General features: G+C 37.1%; 1 protein-coding gene across 1 annotated transcript in view; it reads left to right on the top strand.

Annotated features, from left to right (window-relative positions):
* KNL1 (kinetochore scaffold 1) overlaps positions 1-17900 on the top strand; it is a 61522-nt gene that overhangs the window by 32430 nt on the left and 11192 nt on the right. Inside the window, exons 10-16 of the mRNA XM_047075309.1 lie at positions 718-856; positions 1238-1305; positions 1862-1960; positions 10223-10338; positions 12647-12737; positions 13725-13841; positions 15362-15449. Coding sequence (XP_046931265.1) covers positions 718-856; positions 1238-1305; positions 1862-1960; positions 10223-10338; positions 12647-12737; positions 13725-13841; positions 15362-15449 — 718 coding nt within the window. The remainder of the gene's footprint in view (positions 1-717; positions 857-1237; positions 1306-1861; positions 1961-10222; positions 10339-12646; positions 12738-13724; positions 13842-15361; positions 15450-17900) is intronic.

The following is a 17900-nucleotide window of genomic DNA, read 5'->3' as shown; positions in this document are numbered from 1 at the left end:
CAGGCGCCCCAAAAATTAGTATTATTTTGTTCAGTAGATAGTGAATATCTGCTGTGTCCTGGGTTTTGTTTAGGAGCTGGGAATGAATCAATGAGAATTTACAGAAAAGAAAATCAGTTCTCATGGAGATTACATTCTAACATTTAGACCAAGAACATGTTGTCTTCAAAACTTATGTAAGTAGTAGGTGAAAATGGCGTTTAAGGCTGTAAAGTCAAATGGCTAAAATGGTAAAAGCAAGACTACATCCCTTATTTGACATCAGCCAAAGGAATGTTGGTCACCTGGGGAAAGAAGTACTAAAGCCTGGAAGTAAGTTTCTTTGTGCTCTAGCCAGAGCCACTATGTATAGCCAATTTTCTATGCTGGTTTATTTCAGCGTGGTAGCCCTGACCCTGGTGGCTAGTAGTTAAATAATTGGATAGGTCAACATTTGTCAGCTCACTGGATCTGTCTTTAACTTAAACACATCTGAGAAACCATTTGCTTATGCGGTATAATGCACAAGGTGATTTCTATATATTCTTAAATAAATTACTTTAAAGGTTTAATAAGTTGCTTATTATTCTAATTTGTTACTGAGGTATTTCATATAAATTATAGATAAGTTTTATGTTAAGAAGTAGTATTTGTTAGCATTTAACAAACATTTAGTTATTTATAGGTATACAAAGTCCTAACTTCATGCTGATGATGTTCCTTAATTGATAATTTCAGATTTTTGATCACCATGCTGAAGGGGATATAGATAAAAATGCTAACACTGTATTAATAAAGAGCCTAAGCAGGACACCATGTAGTTGCAGCAGTTCTCTGGATTCGATCAAGGCCGATGGGACTTCTCTGGACTTCAGCAGTAAGATCTTCATGAAGGCTAAATAATAGAAGTCATCTGCTTACTTGACTAATAATAAATGTATTTCAGTTTAGGAGATATTTAAAATTTATTTAAGCTTTTGGGAGTTATAGCTAATTGATAAGTAAAATATTTAGTCTCATTTTAATTCTTAGTAATTTTAATAAATTGAGAAGTGATAGACTATAAACGGTAAGAGAAACATTGAATGGGGCCTTAAAATTGTGATATACTTTGCACTATAAATGACTCTCTTCCCCAAAAGATCCTAGTGGATATCTTCAATAGAATGAACCACACATATAAACCTGAATGATGGTTAAAATTAAGCTTACAATTCAGTTTTGACCTGTTCATCTCCTGAATTTGCTTTACCTCTAGCACACCACAACAGTCAAATGGAATCACAGTTCCTCAGAGACACTATTTGTGAAGAGAGCTTGAAGGAGGTATGTTAAAATACTTATGTTTCTGTTGCAACTGTTTTCCTCTTTTTGTTTTTAAATTTTTTTAGGGGAGCTTGGGTGGCTCAATCGGTTAAGTGTCCAAGTCTTTGATTTCGGCTCAGGTCATGATCTCACAGTTCAAGAGATCCAGCCCCAGGCTGATCAGCTCTCTCTCTCTCTCTCTCTCTCTGTCTCTCTGCCCCTCCCCTGCTCACTCTTTCTCTCTCAAAAAAAAGAAACTTAAAAAAATGTTTTTTTAATTATGAAATATTTCAACTATACAGAAAACAAGTGTTTTTTATTAAGGACCCAGCATGTTCATTAGTCATATGGAGTAGAAATCACAATTAGAAGACCTGTGTTTTATAATTTGTTCTTAATTCTATTGTTACTGAATAACATTAAGAAATACTATTAGATAAAATCTTTTCATGTATAGCTTTACAGATATTTAGATATTTCCACAAATATACTGTAAGCTATTTAGAAACAAAGTAGGGTGTTATAGTCAAAAAGAACTCACTTTGAATAGTTGTGCAAACTTTTTTTCTTTCCTCAGAAACTCAAAGATGGGAAAATTACAATAAAGGAGTTCTTTATACTTCTTCAGGTCCACATTTTGATACAGAAACCCCGACAGAGCAATCTCCCAACCAGAGTAAGTGCAATTTCTTGACAAAATAGTTATCTCAGTCAAAATGTATTGTACTTGTTTATTAGACTGCATCAAAACGTGTGTTTATACAAAAACAGAAAAAGAATCTAAGGAAGCATATTTTCCTGCAGAAAGTTTTTCTATAGTAGGTATATTGTGCTTAGCATAAAAATTGATTTTTTGTAGTGTCATAGATTTTGATAAGGTGAAATTTTATTTTTTTTCATTCCTTGCTATGTATTTTGTCTTTGATCCTTTTTCTTGAACATATACTTTTTCACACTATTATAAAAATCCAAGTATAAAAAATTTTTAATAAACATTTTTCAAAATCAAAATTATGTAAGATTATACAATGTTTGAATTATATAACCAACAAACTCAATTTAAAAGATTAATAGAAAAATTTAATAGGAATTTTTTTTCTCTTAAGTCTGTCGAACATTTATAAAAATTAGTTATGCCCTTGACCACAAAGAAAGTATTAACAGACTGAAAAAAAAAATGGAGATTTTACGGACAATATCACCTGATCTTAATCCAATAAAATTAGAACTAATAAAAGGACTAAAACATTCTAACCTTCTTGGAAATTGAGAAATACACTTGTAGATAACTGTGAGATCAGAGAGGGAATCAAGACCATTAAGAAAGCACAGTAAAGGAGAATATTTAATACAAATCTATGTGAAATACAGCAAAAATTATACTTAACAGAAAATTAAAAGTATTAGATATCATTGTTATTATAGAAGAGAACCTAAAAATAAAGGCATTTTTAATGCTCACTTTAAGAAATTGGAAAATGAGGGGCGTCTGGGTGGCCCATTTGGTTAAGCGTCTGACTCTTGATTTCAGCTCAGGTCATGATCTAATGGTTCATGAGTTCAAGCCCGGCATCAGGATCTGTGCTGTCAGCATGGAGCCTGTTTTGGATCCTCTGTCCTCCTCTCTGCCTCTGCCCCACTCATGCATGCGTATACACCATGCACTCACAAACTCTCTCAAAAATAAATATTGAAAAAAAAAAAGAGGGGCGCCTGGGTGGCTCAGTCGGTTAAGCGTCCGACTTTAGCTCAGGTCGTGATCTCACGGTCTGTGAGTTCGAGCCCCGCGTCGGGCTCTGTGCTGACAGCTCAGAGCCTGGAGCCTGCTTCAGATTCTGTGTGTCTCTCTCTCTCTTTCTCTGACCCTCCCCTGTTCATGCTCTGTCTCTCTCTGTCTCAAAAATAAATAAACATTAAAAAAAATAAAAAATAAAAAGAAATCGGAAAATGAACCATAAAATAATATCCATAAAAAAGACATGAAGACAGAATTAATGCAGATAAATGGTAAAGCTAATGAGACAGGAAACAAAAATTAGTAGAAAGAATAGCAAATCCAAAAACTGGTACTTTGAAAAAACAATAAAATAAGAAAACCCTTGAAGAGCCTAATTAAGAAAAAAAGACATGAGCACCTGGGTGGTTTGGTCAGTTAAGCATCCAACTCTTGATTTCAGCTCAGGTCATCAGGTCATGATCTCACAGTTCATGCGATAGAGTCCCACAATTGGGCTCTGTGCTGACAAAGTCCGCTTGGGATTCTCTCTCTCTCTCTCTCTCTTTCTCTCTCTCTCTCTCTCTATCTGACCCTCCCCTGCTTGTGTATGCATGAGTGCATGCACTCTCTCAAAATAAGTAAATAAACATTTAAAAAAAGAAAGAAAGAAAAAGAGAAAGCTAAAATATAGATGGTTGAGAAAGAAGACCTGTCCAGAGATTAAAATAATTTTTTTAAATCCATCAACTCTGACAACAAATTTTAAGACCCAGATGATTTTTTTTAATGTTTATTTATTTTTGAGAGACAGAGAGCGTGAGTTGGGGAGGGTCAGAGAGAGAGGGAGACACAGAATCCAAAGCAGGCTCCAGGCCCTGAGCTGTCAGCACAGAGCCTGATGCAGGGCTCAAACTCACAAGTGGTGACATCATGACCTGAGCCGAAGTTGGACGCTCAACCGACTGAGCCACCCAGGTGCCCCCAGATGATTTTTTAGCAAGATATAAATTACCGAAATTAACCTAAGACATGGAAAACTTTTATTCTCATCGAAAATTTTATTTTATAACTTACCACTAAAATTGTCACTAGAACCAGGTGAGTTCTATCTAGCTTTTAAAGAATGAACCTACACAGGGGCACCTGGCTGATTTAGTCAGTAGAGGATATGACTCTTGAAGCCCCACACTGGGCATAGAGCTTTTAAAAAAGTTTTTGTTGGGGCACCTAGGTGGCTCAGTCGGTTGAACATCTGACTTGATTTTAGCTAAAGTCATGATCTCATGGCTCGTGAGTTTGAGCCCCTCATCGGGCTGTATGCTGACAGCATGGAGCCTGCTTGGGATTCCCTCTCTCTGCCCCTCCCCTGCTCATGCTCTGTCTCTCTCTCAAAATAAATAAACTTTTAAATAAATAAAAATAAATAAAGTTTTTGTTTTAAATAATGAAGGGAGAAAGGGAAGGAAGAAGAAAGGAGGGACGGAAGGATGAATGAACCTACACATCTATGGACATTTGGTTTATGAGAAAGATGCCAAAATCAAGTCTAAAAGGTGCCTGGGTGGCTCAGTCGGGTAAGAGACTGACTCTTGGTTTTGGCTTGTGTCATGATCTCGCGGCTTTGTGCATTCCAGCCACACATCAGGCTCTGCGCTGGCAGCACAAAGCCTGCTTGGGATTCTCTCTCCCTCTCTGCCCCTCCCCCACTTGCACTATCTCTGTCTCTCTCAAAATAAGTAAACTTAAAAAAAAAAACGTTTGTGCCACAAGTGATACCATCAAGAAAGTGAAAAGACAACCCACAGAATGGGAGAAAACATTGGCAAATCCTACATTTATAAAGGACTTGTATCTAGAATATATAAAGAACTTTTTCAACTCAATAATAAAAAGACAACCTAATTAAAAAACAGTCAAGAGAATCTAGGGGTGCCTGGGTGGCTCAGTCGGTTGAGCGTCTGACTCTTGATGCTGGCTCAGGTCATGACTTCATGGTTCCTGAGTTCAAGCCCTGTGTTGGGTTCTATGCTGACAGCACAGAGCCTGCTTGGGATTTTGTCTCTTCTTCTCTCCGCCCCTTTCCTGCTTGCACTTTCACTGTCTCAAAAATAAACAAATAAGTAAAAACTTAAAGAAAGTAGTCAAAGGGATCTGAATAAACATTTGTCTGAAGAACATATACAAAAGGCCCACGAGTAGAAGAAAACATGTTCAGCATCATTAGTCATTAAGGAAATGCAAGTTAAAACAGAAATGAGTTACCACTTCACAACTACTATGATGGCTGTAATCAAAAAGATAGAAAATAAAGTATTGGCAAGGATGTAGAGAAATTAGAATTTTCTTTCATACATTGCTGGTGGGAATGTAAAATGGTACAGCCACTTTGGAAAACAGTTTGGCATTTTCTCAAAAAGTTAAACATAGAACTATTATAAGATTCAGCAATTGCACTTCTAAGTATATTCCCAAGAGAACTGGATATATACATCCACACAAAACTTGTACATGAGCACTATTCATAATAGCCAAAATGTGAACTTAGTGGTTTTTTGGGGCTGGAATGGAGGTGGAAGAGAATGCAGAGTGACACCTAATGGGTACAGGGTTTCTTACAGGGGGATGAAAATGCTCTAAATTAGATTGTGGTTGATGATTGCACAACCCTGTGAATATACATTAAAAAATTATTTAATTGTATACTTAAATGTATAAATTATATGGTATGTGAATTAAACTTTAATAAAGCTGTTTCGAAAGAAATCAATTCCAGGAGAATTGTATATCTAAATGTGAAGTGTGAATCAAAGATGGAAAGTGAGAAAATGGGCACACATCTTTTGTGTCCCCAACCTCATTATTCTTATCACTATAGCTATCCACTAGATTCCCACTAGAATCCTCTTGTTTCACCTGTAGATGTGGAGTAGAAAGCTGCCTAGATGTGGATCCAGAGTCTACAACTTCTTAGGAAAAGGAGAAAGAGTACCAGGGGACTAGGAGAAAGCAGAGGGGAACTATACGAGCAGAGACGCTGCTGGCAGAAGAGGTGAAGAAGAGGACACTTAAGGAGCTAATAACCCTTAGGTTAGCTACCCTTAGGGTCTGAATCTTCCCCTTTCCTCTCAGGCCTTGCAGAGGTCAGGAGGATCAGTGTTAGGGAAATAGATCTGGTAACAAACCAGAGATGGAAAGAGAGTTTATGCTATCCAGGAAAGAAATTTAAAATTCCAAAGTAGGGACAAGCCAAAGAGGTACATATGGACCATTGAAAATGAAGTTCACAGCTATGGGTGTCTGATCCAGGACTTGGATAACTATGAGTCTATTTTAGGGTGGAACCGGGGAAAGTGGTTTTTTTTTTTCCTTCCTTTTTCTTTCCTTTCTCTTTTTTTGTTTTTTTAAAGTAAGCTCTACACCCAACATGGGGCTTGAACTCACAGTCCCAAGATCAAGAGTCACATGCTCAGGATGCCTGGCTGGCTCAGTCAGAGCATCCAACTCTTGATCTTGGAGCCATGAGTTCAAGCCTAACATTGGGTGTAGAGATTACATTTTAAAAAGTCACATGATCTACCAACGGAGCCAGCCAGGCACCCCTGAGGAGAATGTTCTTGAGGCAAGTGAGGAAGTGTGTGCTACCCCTTATAGACACATATACAGCTCCCATATGTGTTTGCAGTTACAGGAGCTCAGAAGGCATCACCAGCAAATGGTGCTTTTGTAGTGTCCCATGATGCTCATTATGTGCAGGGAGTGCCTCAGGCAGAAGTACTATAATTTACACCCTCCTCAGGGATATCAAGGAACTATTGCAGGTACCCCTGCCAGGCCTGAAATAGCCAAGAGCTGATTGTGCATAAATTGGGTACTTAATCAAAATAGATAAGTCAGGGGAGGAGGGTCACTGGTGTACATAGGCCTGGGTTCACGGTGTAGCAAATTAACCCAACTGTGCATATGGCATGGACAGTTGCAGCCCATATGTACCCACAGTGCATGAGCCTGGTACCCATTGACACTTGTACTCCTGATGAATCTCTAGGAACATGGCCCTGTGTTTCACTGGTGGTTATGAAGGTTCAGGAAGAACCCTACCCTTTGTAAAGAGACTTTTATTATTATAGGAAATGTCAAACATAGACAAAAATAGAGAATAGTTCAATGACCTCCCCATGTATACATCACCAAACTTCAAAATTTATCAACTCTTGTTTTGTCTCTGCATTTCCCTGCCTCCTCTCTGTTATTTTGAAGCAAATCCCAGGCATCATCAATTTATCTGGTTTTCAATACATATCCCTAAAAAGATGAAGATTCATATTTTAAAAACATATCCAAATATAATTATCATACCTTAAAATGATTATTCAATCAGTATTTTTCTTTTCCTCATTGTCTTCAGCTTTATCTTCCTTCCAGTTTACTAAATTGAGACCCAGATGAGGTCAAAATATTGTAATTGGTTGATATCTTTAGTCATCTCCTAAACTGTAAGGTCCCATTCCATCTCTGTCTCCTTTTTTTTTTCTTTTTAGTGAAGAAACCAGGTTTGTTTGTTTGTTTGTTTGTTTGTTTGTTTTTGTAGAGTTTACCACTAAATGGATTTAGCCAGTTGTGCACACCCAACTTTTATCTATCCTTTGTATTTTTTGTAAAGTGGCAGAAGCTTTATCAGATTCAGAGTTTTTTTCAAGTTCACTTTATAGTCCTACTTCCATCAGGAAATAATGTGTGATGATGATGAATAGGCAGCCATTAATGATCATTATCTAGATCTAGTAATTAGGAGTTGTAAAGTAGTAGTTGTAAACTAATTCTATCATTTATTTTTCATTTATTGTCCAATACTTCTATAAAAAGAAATATTCCTTTACCCAAGCATTTGACTCCTATATGAAGGCATTTAGCCATTTTCCCAAGGAGGCCTGATTTCTTTGAGTGAAAAATCCTTGCTTTAAAACCACAGTCTGGGTATGTCTCAGTTGCTTAAGCATCTGACTCTTGATTTCAGCTCAGGTCATGATCTCACAGTTTTGTGAGGTGGAGCCCCTCATTGGCTCTGCACTTGCAGCTCAGAACCTGCTTGGGATTCTTTCTGTCTCCTCTCATTCTTCCCCTCCCCTACTCATGCTCTCTCTTTCACTCTCAAAACAAAAATGTAAATTAAAAAAAGCACAATCTGGGGGGCACCTGGGTGGTTCAGTCAGTTGAGCATATGACTCTTAATTTCAGTTCAGGTCAAGATCCTGGGGCTGTGGGGTGAAGCTCTGTGTCCATCAAGCTCTGTGCTGAGCATGGAGCCTGCTTCGGATTCTCTTTCTCTCCCTCTGCCCCCTCCCCCTACCTCTCTCTCTCTCTTCCAAATTATAAAAAAAAAAAAAAAAAAAAACCATAATCTGTGTTCTAGTGTTGCCATTTCTTTTTGAGCCAGTGCATGGAGCTTTGATTTTTATTTATAAATCTAGCCTTAAATATACCTTTAAGAAAGAGAATCAACTTCAGTTATAATTGATCTTAGCATTTTTTATACTTTATAAGTACTTTACTTAGTACTTTTATATTTTATTTTATACTTTCTAGTAGATACTTCTAGTATCTGCTAGAAGATGTGTTAGAGACAGAGAAGGGAGATTAAAACCTCATTCAGTTCTTTTTAATTTATCAAATAAAAGTAGAAAGTGAGAAGAAGCTAACATTTTGTTAGATCACTTTATCAGGCTCTGGACTTGAGTAACCTTTAAAAAAAAACCTTTTACCATAATCTTGAGAGGCTGGTCAATATTGTGCCCATTTTATAGATGAGGAGACCAACTCTTAGAGTGGTAAAATGACTTATTCTGTGCCATACTGCCTATGAATAATGGGCAGTTGTGGGATTTTGTTTGGTTTGGTTTTTATATGTAATGTGATGTAAGGAGCTGACTTGGTTTTTCCATTACTGCATCAAGGACATCAAAAAGTCATTGGATTTGGGATTCCTGGCTGGCTCTGTTGGAAGGTCAAATGACTCTTGATATCAGGGTTCTGAGTTTGAGCCCCATGTTCAGTGTAGAGATTAAAAGTAAAATTGAGGCACCTGGGTGGCTTAGTCAGTTGAGCATCCGACTTCAGCTCAGATCATGAACTCATGGTTTGTGAGTTCAAGCTCCACATCAGTCTCACAGCTGTCAGTGCAGACTGCGCTTCAGCTCCTCTGTCCCCCTCTCTTTCTGCACCTCCCCCGTTCATGCCCTCCTTCTCTCTCAAAAATAAATAAACATTTAAAAAATAAAGATATGGGTGCTTGGGTGGCTTAGTCAGTTAAGCATCCAGCTTCAGCTCAGGTCATGATCTCAAGGTATATGAGTTCAAGCCCTGCATCAGGCTCTGTGCTGACACCTCAGAGCCTGGAGCCTGCTTTGGATTCTGTGTCTCCCTCTTTCTCTGCCCCATCCCCACTCAAACTCTGTCTCTCTGACTCTCAAAAAAAAAAAAAAATTTTTTTTTAAATAAAAATAAAATCTTTTTTTATTTTTTATTTATTTATTCTGAGAGAGAGAGAGAACAGGAAGGCAGAGAGAGAGAGAGGAAGAGAGAATTACAAGCAAGCTCCACACTGCTAGCACAAAGCCTGACGCAGGGCTTGAACCCACAAACTGCAAGATCATGACCTGAGCTAAAAGCCAGAGTCAGATGCTTAACTGACTGAGCCACCCGGGTGCCCCAAAAATAAAATCTTAAAAAAAAAAAACAATCATTGGATTAGAGCTATAAAACGTTTTTAAAAATAACCATATTTTTACTACCTTATTTTATATATGCCAGAAAAGTTTGAATCTAAACTGAGACACAAGTATGGATTAGAGCTAGAGAATGGGAGTTGAAAAGAAAAATCTGGGAAACTGGCATCTTTTTTCTTTCTTTTAATTAAAGAGTTCCTGATAAGTTTGAACTTTTAGGTATTGATTTTCTTAAAACAACACATAACCATTTTCAAACCACTTTGACTCGCATGTGAATGGAACATCCACTAAACAAATGTAGGAAATGGACTTTGACGTCAGAGACTTGAATTCAAATTCCAACTACTAGATTATTGGGTATATCAATTTCATAGGGTAATCAAATTTTTATTTTATGACTTTTTAAAATAAGCACTCTGAAACGTGAAACAGTTTTTAAACATGGTTTTGTCTTCAAACTACCAGTTTTGAGGGACTGATTTTCTTTTTTTTCCAGTTTACTGTAAACACACCACCTACTCCAGAAGACGTGATGTTAAGTCAATATGTTTACCGACCCAAGATACAGATTTATAGAGAAGATTGTGAGGCTCTTCGCCAAAAGATTGAAGAGTATGAAAGTTTGCGTTTTTGTGTGTGTTTCATTGGATGGGTGAATAATCTGTGTGATAAGGTTTTGATTAGAATAACACTGGCACAGGAAAAAGTTCATGGCATTAACTGGCAGTGTGATATGGTATATAGGAAAGAGTCAGCTTTGTAGTCAGACAGATTAAAGCTCAATCCTGGCTACAGCACTAGCTGTGTAACTTTATGTGTCATTTAACCATCATTTCCACATCCATAAATTAGGGATAACGATACATACGCAGCAGGCAGAAATGAGCAGAGGAAATAATGTATATAAAATGTCTTGATGCCATTCTTAGCAAAAAGTACATCCTCAATAAACATTATTAGATTATGATATCATAAATTGATTGCAAAAGAACATCTTCAAAAAAGAAGATAGATAATACCCTTTAGAGATTTATATATAGTGCCTGAAATCAAGATTGACTTTGGGTTTATAATTTTATCTCATTTACCCTTGATTTGCATTATGAAAGAACATGGTATTAGACTGTAGCTCAGTGCTTTGGTGTATGTAGATGCAGCACAATAATTTATAAATTAGGTATATCTAGATTCCCTCAGGTAAATTAGGACTTACAATCCAAAATATATTTATATCCTAGTTATCTAGAACTATCCAATTAAATTTGAACCAATCTGGGGCGCCTGGGTGGCTCAGTCGGTTGGGCAACTGACTTCGGCTCAGGTCATGATCTCATGGTTCGTGGGTTCAAGCCCTGCGTCGGGCTCTGTGCTGACAGCTCAGAGCCTGGAGCCTGCTTCAGATTCTGTGTCTCCCCTCTCTCTACCCCTCCCCTGCTCATGCTCTGTGTCTCTCTGTCTCTCAACAATGAATAAACGTTTAAAAAAAATTTTTTTTTAATTTTTTTTTGACCAATTTAACAAGCAGAAAAGAAAATAATTTTTAGGGGCACCTGGGTGGCTCAGTTGGTTAAGCGTCCAACTTGTCCAGCTTCAGCTCAGATGATGATCTCGCAGTTTGTGAGTTCAAGCCCCACATTGGGCCATCGGGCTCTGCTGACAGCTTGGAGCCCGGAGCCTGCTTCAGATTTTGTGTCTCCCTCTCTCTCTGCCCCTCCCCCATTCGTGCTCTGTCTCTCTCAAAAATAAATATTTATTTAAAAAAAATTTTTAGGGGCGCCTGGGTGGCGCAGTCGGTTAAGTGTCCGACTTCAGCCAGGTCACCATCTCGCAGTCCGTGAGTTCGAGCCCCGCGTCAGGCTCTGGGCTGATGGCTCGGAGCCTGGAGCCTGTTTCCGATTCTGTGTCTCCCTCTCTCTCTGCCCCTCCCCCGTTCATGCTCTGTCTCTCTCTGTCCCAAAAATAAATAAACATTGAAGAAAAAAATTTTTTTTTAATTTTTAATCATTTTAAAAAAATTATGTAGTTTTAAAACTAGAAACTTAAGATGCTATTAAATTATAACACCACAGATTTGCCTGATCCTGTTTTTTCATTCAACTATATATTGAACACCTACTATCTGCCAGGCACTATACTAAGTACTAAGGTTCGGGGCACTTGTGTAGATCAGTCAGGTAGTATCCGACCAACTCTTGGTCTCAGCTCAGGTCTTGATCTCAGGGTGATGAGTTCAAGCCCCACATTGGGCTCCACACTAGGTGTGAAACCTCCTTAAAATTTAAAAAAAGAATAAGTATTGGTGTTCATCACTGAATAAGACAGAAAAGTTTCTTATCTTCATGTTTTTTAAAAGAGTTGAGTGCCTCAGATTTGTCTGAGAATGTTTTATTTTGAATAAAATAAGATCTTGTATACAATGTGCAGTATGTTTAGATGTGCTCTACTATCTGATTTTACACCTATACTCCTGTATATAATATCTTCTAACTCTGATAGAAATGTATTCTACTTACTAACAAGAGACTAATATGTAACTTTGCTACTTTTACAAATGCTGTACTATAAAGGTGGAAAGACTGAGCTGAATGGGAACTTTTACTTAAAATAATAGCTACAACTTGACAATAATTACGCATTGATAGGCCTTAAAGATTCTTTAAAAGCAACATGTTTTCATGTTAGACCAAGTTGCTTGAGAATAATGTTTGTGAGAAGTTTTTATGATTCATAGCATTCTTGAACTGTTCTACAAGTGTTGAAATAATGAAGCTGACCACTGTTCTTGAGTAAATGCCCCTTTTTTTTTTAAGGTAGAAAAGAATTAGGAAGAATCAAATTAATTATGCCTGTAAATCTGTGTTGATTCATTCTAGCTGACTTCTGAACCCTGAGCTAATTAATTAACTTTTCTATATTTTAGATTAAAGCTATCTGCACTGAACCAGGATAAACTGTTGACTGATGTAAATAGGAACCTGTGGGAAAAAATGAGACACTGCTCTGATGAGGAGGTATTTTTGTCTCATTTTCTGAATGGGAATCAGTATACACATTTTGAACACAGTTTATTGTGAAATAAGTAACTGTTACGTGGTAATTAGTGATGAGTTCTTTAACTTCTCAGGTATAATATGTTATCAAGGTTTTAATTTAATTATATATGAGTAATTGTTAATATATAATTTTTCAAACCTGAAATGACTAATTTAAAATAGGAAATATATTTGAAGTTTATTTAGAATTTCCTCCTACTTGTTTTCCTTTCACTTAGATTTAGATGAGGAAAAGATTTACTTTAATTGGTTAAATAATAAGCAACACATTTTATATGTGCTCTAATATATTAAAAGAGTTTTTTAAATTAACTAAGAACCTGTTATTTTCTAACTTGTAATATGAATAAATGAATGAAAAACAGGAATTAGGGGTGCCTGGGTGGCTCAGTCGGTTGAGCATCCGACTCCGGCTCAGGTCATGATCTCACTGCTTGTGAGTTCAAGACCCGTGTCAGCCTCTGTGCTGACTACTCGCATCTCAGAGCCTGGAGCCTGTTTCAGATTCTGTCTCTGTCTCCCTGCCCCTCCCCCACTTGTGCTCTGTCTCTCTCTCTCTCAAATATAAATAAACATAAAAAAAATTTTTTTAAGCAGGAATTAAAACTGAAATCTTTGGTTCTGTTCTTAAACTATTAAATATGATTAAATTTGCAAATGAGGGGACATCTGGCTGGCTCTCAACTCTTGGAGCACATGACTCTTGATCTTGGGGTCAGGAGTTTGAGTCCCACATTAGGCACAGAGATTACTTAATTTAAATGAATGAATGAGTTTTTGTTTTTTGTTTTTTTTAAGATTTGCAAATGAGAAATGCCCTGCCTTAGGAATCAGTATAGGATGGGCAAAGCTTAGCACATAGCAGCTGATCCAGCCTTTCCAGACCATTTGCCTTTTCTAACTCACTTGTCTTAGGGCATTATAACCTTTGACTTTCTCTTGCAGCTGAAGGCCTTTGGAATTTACCTGAACAAAATAAAGTCACGTTTTACCAAGATGACTAAAGTCTTCACTCACCAAGGAAAAGTGGCTCTCTACAGCAAGCTGGTACAGTCAGCTCAGGTAATTTGACACAGCTAACAGCATAGAAAGAAAGGTCTATTAAAGTTACTTTATAGTGGTTGTAGGATATGAAGAATGTTTCTTCGGAGAGACATGTGAATGAGACCTGGGCATAAATTTACAATGGTTCATAAGAGGTGGAGTTCAATTTATCAAAAGTGGGAAATCCAGAGGCACCTGGTTGGCTCAGTCAGTGGAGCATGCAACTCTCAATCTCAGAGTCATGAGTTCAAGCCCCACGTTAGGCATGGAGCTTACTTAAAAAAAAAAAAAAAAGGGAAATCTGAGTAATTCTAGAATATATTTACTAATATGGGCCTATGTCTCATCTCAAATGTTGAGGTAAAACAATGTAGGATTCTGATCTTCTATTGCTAAGGACTGTACTGTAGTATTATCTTCCTCATAGTCCATACCCATCTATGAATGTATGTGCATGTTTATTTTTAGGTATGTATGTATGTAAGTAAGCAAGCAAGCTCTATGCCCAATGTGGGGCTTGAACTCACGACCCCTAGATCAAGAGTTGCATACTCTACTGACTGAGCCAACCAGTGCTCCTGTGTGTGCATGTTTAAAGTAGCATTTCCCAAAATGATGATACTTTAAGAAAGGCTCTTCATAAAAAAATTTTCATTTGGCAAATAACTCTGAGAAATGTCACATGCCATATCCTTCCTTTGGAGAAAAAATAGCATATTAAAGTCTAAACTCAGAATTTTGTTTTTTAAGTCTAAAAAGAACAAAAAATGCTTTAATTCTATTCAATGTTTTCCATATTTATTTGACCATGGAACATTTTTTTAAGAATTCTTTTTTTGGGGGAGCGCCTGGGTGGCTCAGTCAGTTGAGCTTTCGACTTCGGCTCAGGTCATGATCTCACGGTCTGTGAGTTCGAGCCCCGTGTCAGGCTCTGTGCTGACAGCTCAGAGCCTGGAGCCTGCCTTGGATTCTGTGTCTCCCTCTCTCTCTGACCCTCCCCCATTCATGCTCTTTCTCTCTCTGTCTCAAATAAACATTAAAACAAATTTTTTTTTAATTTAAAAAAATTCTTTTTTTTTTTTTTAAGTAATATATATTAACATGGAAATGCTGGAATAAAGGAAAGTACAAAAAATGGGTTTATATGAATCTGTTATGTATGCCTTTTTTTTTTTTTAATGTTTATTATTTTTGAGAGAGTGCATGTAAGAGCTGGGGAGGGGCCGAGAGAGAGGGTGACAGAAGATCTAAAGTGGGCTCTGTGCTGACAGCAGAGAGCCCGATATGGGGCTCAGACTTATGAACCATGAGATCATTGAGCCAAAGTTGAATGCTTAACCGACCAAGTCACCTTGACACGCCTGTTATGTATGCTTTTTAAAAACATCTTAAGTCCAGACTTGAAGCTTTGACCTTCGTTTCAAGATTTGCCTGTTCATGGTATAGACAAAGCAGTAGGTCAGTAAGTTTAACCATTTATAATGTTAAAGTGTTTTGTTTAGAGGTTTAACTTAACGGTGTAATAATTGTATTTTTAGAATGAGAGGGAGAGACTTCAGACAAGGATAGATGAAATGAACAACATACTTAAGAAGATTGAGAACTGTCTCACTGAGGTGGAAATAGGTAAAGTATTTTGAACACTTTCCCAAAGGTAGTTTAATTTTACCTAAAAGCTTCCCTACGGTACAGATTGCTGGTATCACTATGCTGAAGCCTTGTATTAGCAATTTGAGACATTAGAGCAAAATAAAGCTCTTTACCTGTGGTCATCCATAGCACAATCAACAAGAGATGCCCAAGATAATAAACTTCTTTAGAAAGTTCTTCATAACCTAGATTATAATCTTATTTTTTTAATGATGAACTTATTATCTCCATTTGGAAAATAGCTGTCCTTTTAGTTTGACCTCTCATATTCCCGATTTGTTAGTATTGTTGTCCTGCAGTGCTTTCTCATAAATCACAGAATTCCACATAATCTTCAAATTTAGAAGCTCTTAGTCCTTAGCTATCTTGACCTCCTTCATCATTTGACACTGATGATTATTCTCTTCCTTCTGAATCTTTCATCTCCCTAAACCTCTATGATATTGTACTACCGTGACTCTTTTTTTTTCTGACTATTCCTTTTAGCTTCTCTGTTGCTCTCTCTCTAAATTCTTTTGTAGGCCTTTAGATTTTATCATCTACTCATTTCTATATTCTCTCCTTCATGCTTTCATCTGCCTTAACATTTGTGTTTGTATGATTTCCAAATTCAGTTAAATTCATCATTTGTTGAACACCTGCTGCATGCCCGATACTATGCTTAGCCTCAGAAAAAAAGATATTATAAACACAGATTTTTGCCCTTAAATAGCTTATAATTATTCTGAGTGAGGTCATCTTTAGCCTCTCTCTTGAGTTCCAAACTTAACATTTCTAGTTTCTTGCTGAACCTTTATGCAAATATGTCTTTAAGCACCTTAAGGACATTGTTATTTCCAAAATAAAATCTGAAAATCTGCTCTCCCTATGATGTTTCTCATCTCTCTTAATGGCATCACTATTGTTACATACTGTAAACAGCTAAAAACTTTCATTGTCTTTGAGTTTCTCTAATCAGGTCCCGTCATATCTGCTTCTTTAGCATCTCGTATTCTTTCCCATTCCCATTAAAGCTATCATCAATTCTGACATGCTATTCCAAGTCTTCTAACTAATCTTTCTATACTCTTTTTTTTTAAGTTTATTTACTTATTTTTTTGAGAGAGATGGTGAGCAGGGGAAGGGCAGAGAGAGAGAGAGGAAGACAGAGAATCCCAAGCAGGCTCCACACTGTTAGCACAGAGCCCCTCACGGGACTTGAACTCACAAACCATGAGATCATGACCCGAGATGAAACCAAGAGTCAGACGCTTAACCAACCAAGCCACCTAGGCACCCTGCAATTTTTCTACACTCTTAATTTCATCCTACCTCCTTCTAGTCCAACCTGCGCATTGCTGCCAGATTAAATAATTATGAAGAACAGTTTTCATTATGTTACTCCCTTCACAAACTTCTTTCCATTTATAACAATAAAGTCCAAACACCTGAGCTTGACATTTACATTCTCCACAATAATTTTTAGGTCTTCCTTTCTTACATGATTTACTATTATTCTTCTATTATGCATCCCAGATTCCAACCAAATCTTGTCATCTCTATGCAGTCCTGCTATTTTGTCTTTGCTAATGCATTTTCCTTCTGTTTTCTACCAAAGGAAGCAGTCCTTATCTCCCTTGAGCTCCTGTAGCTGTTTTATTAGTCCTTCTTGTAGTATACATCTACTTGTAATTATAGTTATTTTTATATAGCTGTCTCCCTAATGTGTAATCTCCATGGAAGCAAAGATCAGCTTTTATTTTTCTCCATATCCTTCAGAGTTCTTAGTACTATGCTTTGCATTGAGCAAGTGCCTAGTACATGTTTTCTACATTGCATTGATAGTGAGTGTATGAATTCCATAATCTTAGACTCCTACTACTCATGCCCTACTCCTTTGTTCATTACCTTTCTTTCTACTTCACATATGAAAAACAAGCTATTAGGTCAGAACTTTTGAACTTCCTACTTCCAAACAAATCAAACTTTTATATATCTATATCCATTCTTTCATCATTCCTTTCTTTTCCCTAAGACCAATCTTTCCACCTAAACTTCAGTTCCATCCCCTCTTCTCAGGAATTTCATATCACTGATTTTCCCTTATCTCTTACATATTCAACCTTTCTGCCTCCTCTCTGAAGGATATATTCACCTCTCTCTTATCTTTAAAATACCAAAAACCACACTTCTTTCTCTAGATACCACTGACAAATAGCTATTTCTTTCTCATTCCTTCATTATGCCTTGAGCAAATATACTGAATACCTATGTTGTGCCATGTGCAGTGCTCAATGCTTAGAATACTATGGTGATTAAACACAAAAACTTTATGGCCCTGTGGAGCTTCTCATCTAGAAAAGAATATAAGAATTAAATAATTTAGGGCATGTGAATGGCTCAGTCAGTTAAGCATCTGACTCTTGGTTTCAGCTCAGGTCTTGATCT

The sequence above is a fragment of the Lynx rufus genome, unplaced genomic scaffold, assembly GCF_022079265.1.
Source record: "Lynx rufus isolate CCGP_SWC_20201006 ecotype Redwood Valley unplaced genomic scaffold, mLynRuf1.p SCAF_13, whole genome shotgun sequence".
Taxonomy (NCBI): domain Eukaryota; kingdom Metazoa; phylum Chordata; class Mammalia; order Carnivora; family Felidae; genus Lynx; species Lynx rufus.
The sequence above is the reverse complement of the archived record's forward strand: the minus strand, read 5'-3'. Positions and strand labels throughout refer to the sequence as shown.